Source organism: Triticum aestivum, chromosome 3B (assembly GCF_018294505.1).
Source record: "Triticum aestivum cultivar Chinese Spring chromosome 3B, IWGSC CS RefSeq v2.1, whole genome shotgun sequence".
Taxonomy (NCBI): Eukaryota; Viridiplantae; Streptophyta; class Magnoliopsida; order Poales; family Poaceae; genus Triticum; species Triticum aestivum.
Window position 1 is genome coordinate 635,394,632 of NC_057801.1, and position 8,936 is coordinate 635,403,567.

At 52.2% G+C, this 8,936-nt stretch overlaps 1 protein-coding gene across 1 annotated transcript; it reads right to left on the reverse strand.

The window, feature by feature from the left end:
- Positions 1–4,519: 4,519 nt before the first annotated feature.
- On the reverse strand, positions 4,520–6,630 carry LOC123071391 (protein NUCLEAR FUSION DEFECTIVE 4). The gene has a single exon (XM_044494932.1). The coding sequence runs from the start codon at positions 6,535–6,537 to the stop codon at positions 4,663–4,665; it is 1,875 nt and encodes a 624-aa protein (XP_044350867.1). The 5' UTR covers positions 6,538–6,630; the 3' UTR covers positions 4,520–4,662.
- Positions 6,631–8,936: the final 2,306 nt, after the last annotated feature.

Here is an 8,936-nt window from a genome sequence, read left to right on the forward strand (position 1 = left end):
TGACGATGGAGATCATGATGATGCTTTAATGATGGAGATCAAAAGCACAAGATGATGATGGCCATATCATGTCACATATTTTGATTGCATGTGATGTTTATCTTATATGCATCTTATTTTGCTTAGAACGACGGTAGCATTATAAGATGATCCCTTCACTAAATTTCAAGTTAAAAGTGTTCTCCCTAAGTATGCAATGTTGCTACAGTTTGTCGTTTCGAGACACCACGTGATGATCGGGTGTGATAGACTCTACGTTCACGTACAACGGGTGTAAGACAGTTTTGTACATGCAGAATACTTGGGTTAAACTTGACGAGCCTATCATGTACAGACATGGCCTCGGAACACTGGAGACTGAAAGGTTGAACGCGGATCATATAGTAGATATGATCAATGTAGAGATGTTCACCATTGATGACTATCCCATCTCACATGATGATCAAACATGGGTTAGTTGATTTGGATCACATATCACTTAGATGACTTGAGGGATGTCTATTTAAGTGGGAGTAAGTAATTTGATTAATTGAACTTAATTTATCATGAACTTAGTCTTATAGTTTTGAATATCTATGTTGTAGATCAATGACCCGTGCTACCGTTCCCTTGAATTTTAATGCGTTCCTAGAGAAAGCTAAGTTGAAAGATGATGGTAGCAACTACACAGACTGGGTCTATTGAGGATTATCCTAATTGCTGCACAGAAGATTTATGTCCTTGATGCACCACTAGGTGAAAGGCCTGCTGCAGGAGTAGAAGTTGATGCTTTGAATGTCTGGGAAGCTCGATCTGATGACTACTCTGTAGTTTAGTGTGATATGCTTTACAGCTTAGAACCGGGACTTCAAAGATGTTTTGAACGTTATGGAGCATATGAGATGTTCCAAGAGTTGAAGTTAATATTTCAAGCAAATGCCCGGGTTGAGAGATATGAAATCTCCAACAAGTTCTATAGTTGCAAGATGGAGGAGAACAGTTCTGTCAGTGAACACATACTGAAAATGTCTGGGTATCATAATCACTTCACGCAGCTGGGAGTTGATCTTCCAGTTGATTGTGTCATTGACAAAGTTCTTCAATCACTACCACCAAGCTACAAAGGCTTTGTGATGAAATATAATATGTAAGGGATGAACAAAACAATTCCCAAGCTCTTCACAATGCTTAAAGCCGCGGAGGTAGAAATCAAGAAGGAGCATCAAGTGTTGATGGTTAACAAGACCACTAGTTTCAAGAAAAAGGGCAAGGGAAAGAAAGGGAACTTCAAGAATAATGGCAAGCAAGTTGCCGCTCCCAGGAAGAAGCCCAAAGCTAGACCCAAGCCTGAAACTGAGTGCTTCTACTGCAAAGGGGCTGGTCACTGGAAACGGAACTGCCCCAAGTATTTGGCGGATAAGAAGGATGGCAAAGTGAACAAATGTATATTTGATATACATGTTATTGATGTGCACCTTACTAATCCTCATAGTAGCGCCTGGGTATTTGATACTGGTTCGGTTGCTCATATTTGTAACTCGAAATAGGAACTACAAATTAAACGAAGATTGGCTAAGGACGAGGTGACGATGCGTGCCAGGAATGGTTCCAAGGTCGATGTATCGCCGTCGGCACGCTACCTCTACATCTACCTTCGGGATTAGTTTTAGACCTGAATACTTGTTATTTGGTGCCTGCGTTAAGAATAAACATTATATCTGGATCTTGTTTATTGCGAGACGGTTATTCATTTAAGTCAGAGAATAATGGTTGTTCTATTTACATGAATAACATGTTAACATCTTTTATGGTCATGCACCCTTGTGAATGGCTTATTCTTGTTGAATCTCGATCATAATGGTAAACATGTTCATAATATTGACGCCAAAAGATGCAAAGTCAATGATGATAGTACCACATACTTGTGGCACTGCCGCTTAGGTCATATTGGTGTAAAGCGCATGAAGGAACTCCATGCTGATGGACTTTTGCAATCACTTGATTATGAATCATTTGAAACATGTGAACCATGCCTATGGGTAAGATGACTAAAAACCCTTTTTCCGGTACAATGGAGCGGGCAAGTGACTTATTGGAAATAATACATACCGATGTAGGCGGTTTGGTGAGTGTTGAAGCACGCGGTGGATATCGTTATTTTCTTACCTTCATGGACGATTTGAGTAGATATGTGTATATTTACTTCTTTTGAAAAGTTCAAGGAATTTCAGAATAAAGTGGAGAATCATCGTAACAGGAAAATAAAGTTTCTACGATCTGATTGTGGAGGTGAATATTTGAGTTATGAGTTTGGCACACATTTAAGAAAATGTGGAATTGTTTCACAACTCACGCCACCTGGAACACCATAGCGTAATGGTGTGTCTGAACGTCGAAATTGTACATTATAGGATATGGTGTGTTCTATGATGTATGTTACCGATTTGCCAGTATCGTTTTGGGGTTATGCATTAGAGACAACCACATTCACTTCAAATAGGGCACCATCTAAACCCGTTGAGATGACACCATATGAACCCCCGCCGGTACGGTGCCTTACATCATCAATGTTAACACGGCGCCGCTCTTCTTCGAGTATTCTTCGCCACAGCTCATCCGGGCGCGACCGGCAGCCGGGGAGCAGATGGGTGCCCGCACGCTGTTCGCTGCAATGCCCAAAGTGGGGGAGCCGGCATACGACACGGACGTCGAGATACTCGACATCATCCATGAAGGAGGAGGGGACTATTAGGACGGGCAGGTGGAAGATTCAGATCCCACCCTGTCCAGCAACTACCAGCAGCAGCATTCCTACACCCAGACGACCACGCAATAGTCCTACACCCAGACTAGCGATGGCACACAACAACAACAGTATTGGGACGCCAGCAACCAGCATTCGAAGGAGGAGTAGGAGGACACCGACACAGATGATCCGAATCATACAACCCGCGATCCAAAGACGAAGGGTAGAGGAGAAAGCTTCAACATGCGAGAGGACGAGCTGTTGTGCGATGCATGGTTGGCCACTAGCCTTGATCCTCTCCACATCACGGAGCAAAAGGGCACAACCTTTTTGAGGAACATCCACATATGGCCCCATGAACACAAGCATTTTCGCGCCCTACTCCGACGTGGTCATCCGCAACCGTGAGTGGAAGTCCCTCAACCATCGATGATAAACCATCCAAGAGGTCATGTCCAAGTATTGCAGGCACTTGAAGCATCTCATCGCACGGTGGCGTAGCAGTGCACAAATCATCAAGCAAGTAAAGTTGATCACTAGCCGGATATGCTTTAGTTTTGTTGATCACTAGCCGACATGTATTTGTTTGTTGCTCACTAGACAGATATGCGTTGTTTCACTTTGTAGCCTACTTGTGCTTTTGTGGTGTACAAGGAGTTGGAGAAGAAGTCCTTCACCGTCATGCGTTGTTGGTTGAAGTTGAATGGGCAACCGAAGTGGAACCTTTTCATTGCCAAGACCGCCGCCCAAGTCAATGAGGAAGAAACCGATGACCCTACCGACCAAACCCAAGAGCCACCGAAGAAGGTTAGCAGAAATTTACGGGGCAAGAAGTGGGAGGAGGAGAGGGCGAAGCGAGAAGGTGCGGCGGCCAAGCTGACGGAGAGGTTCAAGGACATCTTGGCGAAGGAGGAGGATGCATGCGTGAGGTGCTCGGACATCAAGAAGGAGAGGAATGCGGAGAGGTTCAAACATTTGATGAGGCGACGGAGAAGAAGACCAGGGTCGAAGAGAGAAGGACCATGATCGAAGGGACGAAGGTCGTGCTCGAGGCAAAGAGGGTGAAGATCGCCGCCAGCGCAGAGGACGCCAAGATGCTGACCTTGAATGTCGACTCTTTGGATGCCGGCGCTAGAATGATCGGGCAATCTGTCTGCTACCAGATGTTGTAGCGGTAGAAAGATAAGTTGGCGGCGGCGAAAGATGAGGACGCGGCGGGGGCGGATCCGAACGCGGAGGCTGCCTACGCGACGGCGACGACACCTCCTTGATTCGGGAGCAACTTGCTGGGATTGCCGGTCCGGCAGCGTAGAAATGCACAGACTACCCACGTACTACCGGCGCGGGTGTGATCCGTCGCGTCGTGTGGATCAGTGTACATTTGAATTTAAATTTACTGGTGAGCATATACCGCGGACTGCGTGGACGGATGCACAAAGAAATTTGGGGTTGCTGTTGAAAATGCCCTAACTAAGATGCAAATTTTCTAAATTATGCCCACGCGTTCTGAACATTTTTTTTTTATAAAAAAGAGATCTCCGTGGCCTTGCCAGAGGGTAAAGTAAGACTTGAATCACACCTTAGAGGCACGTAGAGGGGTCCGTAACGCGTTCTGGACATGGTGCAGTGCATCGCGACAAACCTGGACCTGTGTCAGTGACCAGCTGGCATCAAGCACGACTAGGCACCCGACCCCCTACCAGCCGTACTCGCGCGTCCTTTAATATCGCCATGTCAGCCGCGCAAGATAGATCTCCGTATAGAATAAGAGAAAACGCCAAGACAAAACATATGTACCGTAATACGTAGCCTCCGTATAGAAAACGCCAACATACGTATAGTATAAGTTCTTTTTTTACCACTCCACCTCATCAGTCGTGGTGTTAGGTTGCTGCTTCAGAGTTGACCCGGTCAAGCCTGCAAAGCCTTCTGAGTTCTCACCTTTGTGCTGTGGCATTGACCGGGGTTGACTCCTCCGCCTCCGGCTTCCGACCTTGGTCGACGGGCAGGCGGCCGTCGTGTCTCCCGCCGGCGCCGTCGCGGAACCTCGCGTAGATGTCCCCCTTGTAGAAGCTCCACGTCCTCCACACCAGCACCAGCGACACCAGCGCGCCGAACACGGTGGCCGCCGTGATGATCAGGAACGACCGCTTGAAGCACTCCACCCCCAGGCACACCTTGTCGCGACCGCCTCCCGCGGTGAACCCGCCGCCGGGCTGCTTGTCGGCCTCGGCGTCGTAGAGCCTCCCGGCGACCAGCACGTTCAGGATGTAGGACCCGACGGGGCTGGCCATGCCGCCGAAGTTGTACAGCGTGGAGTAGTACTTGAGCCCGAACACCTCGGAGATAATGGCGAACACGAGCGGCCACTGCGCGCCGAAGCAGAACCCGATGATCACGGACGCCACGTAGAGCGACTGCGGCACGCCGAGCGCGATCAGGACGTGGCCGGCGCAGGCGAGCAGGAGCACGCCGGTGAGCATCAGCGTGCGGGGCAGCTTGTACCGCTCCAGCAAGACCTCGGAGGCGAAGCCGGACGTGACGCGGCCGGCGTAGTTCCAGATGCTGACGAGGGAGACGAAGGTGTTGATGCTCTTGGCCGGGTACCCCAGCGACTGCCCGATCTGGCCCATGTTGTCGATCGCCGTCAGCGTCCCGCCGACGCCGCAGATGGTCGCCACGAACAGCACCAGCATGTCGACGCTCACCAGCGCCTGCAGGATCGTGTAGTCCTCCCCCCTCGCCGGCGGCCGGAACATGTTCTTCACGCACCCGCCGAAAGAGCACGAAGAGGGCGGCGGCGGCTCCGACGATGCCTGTTGCTCTGCTTTGGCGCCGGTGGACATTTCGACCTGTGCTGGGTCGCCAGCCACCGTGATGGTTGGCGGCGGGTCGTTGGCGAGGAGGGCAGCGTCCAGTTCGCGCTCGCGGTAAATCTTGTACTCCTGCTTGATGACCACGCAGAGCGGGAGGAAGAGGACGATCAGGAGCGCTGCGGCGGCGATGGAGTAGGCTCCGTGGGAGAAGGTAAACTGCTTCTGCACGACGATCATGACGAGCAGGTAGCAGGCGAGCGCGATGGAGATGTAGAGGAAGCAGAAGAAGGGGTCGCCGCTGGTCTCCTGCCCGCCGCGTCGGCGCGGGTACGGCATGATCCGTATGGTGTGCACGAACACGACGGAGATTGCCGCCGGCAGCCACGCGATGAGGAGGATGAGCGACTTGGTGTCGTCGCCGTAGAAGGCGAGGTAGAGCTGCGTGTAGACGGCGCCGCTGAGGCCGACGAAGCCCTTGAGAATCCCGAGCACGATGCCGCGGCTCTCCGGGAAGTTCTTGACGCAGGTGACGAGCGCGCCGGTGTTGGCGAACGACTGCGAGTTGGCGCCGATGAAGATGTAGAGGCAGACGAGCCAGACGGGCGGGCGGGCGGTGCGGCCGTCGACGGCGAGGTAGACCATGAGGTAGCCGACAAGGTTCATGGTGGCGCCAATGGCGAGCACGACCCACGGCGGCGTGACCTCGTTGATGAGCCCCGAGAAGACGCCGAGGTTGGCGCCGAGGTCCTTGAAGAAAGAGATGGTGTTGAGCGTCTGCTGGTTGTACCCCAGCGAGGACTTGAGCGTCTTGGAGTAGATGCCGAAGATGTAGGTCGCCCCCGACGCCGTCAGGATCGCGAAGCTCGCGAACACCGTGAACCACCTCCCCACGGCCACCTGCCGGGCGAACCACGGCGTGAAGATGACGCGGAGCGGACCCTTCGGCGCCGCCGCCGGCGACCCGCCGCCGCTGCCGGCGACCGCGTCGAACACCATGGCGCCCGGTGTGGAAGGCTGCCTTTTCCTTTTCTGTTGCTGCTTGTTTCAGCCTTTCGGGGGTTGGTTGGTGTTTGGTGCTGTACTAGTACTAATACTATCTTGGTCGTAAGTTTGTAAAAGTAGTATGTTCCTGTGCGTGGTCGTTGGGGTTAATCTGTTCCTGTGCGTTTTGAGTGAAAAGGATTCTTTCACATTGCTTTGGTTGAGTGGGCTAATTGGGGTTTCACACACGTTTAGTACCGGCAGAGACTTAGAGAGAGAATATAGCTTGAAAAATGTGCACTCATTTTTTTCGATACAGGGAAATCACGCAAGACATGCGCCAAGAAGTCGTACTACTCCTACCATAAAGATTCGCAAGGAAAATAAGTCATCACTGCCCCACTGGCCATCACTACTCCGAATTGTAGCTCTATCCCATGGTCTTCACCTTTTTCATTGAAAATTCAGTAATTCGGTGCATTACTGAAATATTCGTCCTTCTATCAAAATATTTCAGCAATTCTGGTAGCACACACAAATTCAAATAATTTCCAAATTACATTTGTATTTTTAAAATATTTTGTTTGATCACAATCCAATTGAGAATTTTGGTCCTTTGGCCAAAATGAAAACAAAAGCACTGACAATCAGTAATTTCAGATGCCGTTGAAATATTTCCAAAACTGAAATTTAGAACCATGGTACTACTACTTTCTGAGAATGGCCTCAAACCTAAATATCTACTCCGTATAATTTAATTTTTTGCGGTGGATCGAGCGTGCAAGTAAGAGGCGTGTCCATGATTGACAGCAACAAGCACGAGCTAATAGATGAGAGAGAAAGAGAGCAATGTGTGATTGGAAAGAAGTGGTGCGGCACTAGTGCATAGGAGGAACGCGACGCGCGCGTATCATCGTCTCGATCGGCACGCCGTGGCGCATGTGTGAATCCACCCGGCGGCACGTTGAGGTTGATTAGTCTAGACGACTCACTTGATTAAGCCAGCGAGTAATGTGAGCGCCGCGAAAGCTTGATGTACGACATGACTGGTAGCGGTCCTTCATTTTTGGAGCAGTTCCGTTCATCTCACGGTTGAAATATCTCTTCACTGATTCTTGCTGTGCTTAGTTATGTTTGCTGGACGCCTTACCCACCAAACAGCAAGGTTTGCATCATCATTTAAACTGTAGCACATGACTTGTCGGCTTTAAATCGCAAGGTTAGTTTACATTCAAGCCCCTAGTTGTGTGTTAGAGCATCTCCAGCCGTTGCCCCCAGGAGGCGCCTAAAATCGTCGCCCAGCGGCGAGCCGGCGCAAAAACCTGGCCTGGGGGCGAGTTGACCCCAGTTGCCGGCCCCAGGGCTGCCCCAAGGCGCGCTAAATTGTTTAAAAAAAAGAAAACGTTCGGCAAGTTTGTTTAAAACACAGCTAAATTCATCCAAACTTTCGCGAGTTCATGCATATTTAAAATATTTTACATAAAAGAAAAAAAACGCTACTAGGCCCGCCGTAGCCTCGCCGCTCCTCGCCGCCCGCCGTCCTTGAAGCTCTACATGCCGAGGCGGCTGTTGAACTGCGTGCAGTCGCCGCCGGCGTCATCGTCGTCGTCGTCGTGGGGGAGGGGTCGGCGATGCGAACGCCGGAGCTGCGGGTGTGCTGGCTGACCGGCATGTCCTGGGGCTCCGGCTTGACGGGGGAGGCAGGGGGAGCTGGTCGAGCGGCCGGACGAGGAGGAGGACACCCCCTGCCTCGGCGTCCAGGAGCTTCCACGCCGGCGAGAGAAGGACGGTGGAGCGGGATACTCCAGTCTAGGCGTGTTGCCGTCCTCGATGTACTCGAGGACGGACTCCAACGTGCGGCCGGGCACGCCCCACCATCGGCGACTGCCTTCGGAGTTGAGCCTCCCGGAGGGCACGACGCCGCCGGTGGCGTCGAGCTGCTCGCCGTGGCGGCGACGGAAGTACAGCTCCCACAACGGGCTGTTGGGGACGTACCGTGGCCCTTCCCTCGCCGCCTGCGGCAGAAAGGAGCGGATGCGCGCGATCTCCGCGCGCCGCGCCGCTCCGGTGGGCGGTGGTGGCACCGGGACCCCGTCGGCGCTGATCCTCCATGCCCCCGGCACCCGCATGTCCGACGGGACCGGGTACTCGGCCTCAAAGAGGAGCCGAGTTTCGTCCTCGTGAAGGTGGCGGCGACCGAAGCCGTTCGCGGCCGCGCCGTCGCCTGGGAAACGCTCGGCCATGGCTATGGAGACGGTGAGGGGAGAGGGAGAAACGGGCGAGGAGCGGGCGATGCACTGTCTGTGCGTTCACCGGTGCACTGGGGCGTCTTATATAGGCGGAGGCACCGCGCGTACGCGTGGCTGCCGTGCGTACGCGTGGCGGTCGAGGGACGCGCGTCGTCCGGTCTTCAC

Excerpts from the sequence above, each read along its gene's own strand:
- LOC123071391 (XM_044494932.1), bottom strand. The coding sequence starts at position 6,537 with ATGGTGTTCGACGCGGTCGCCGGCAGCGGCGGCGGGTCGCCGGCGGCG.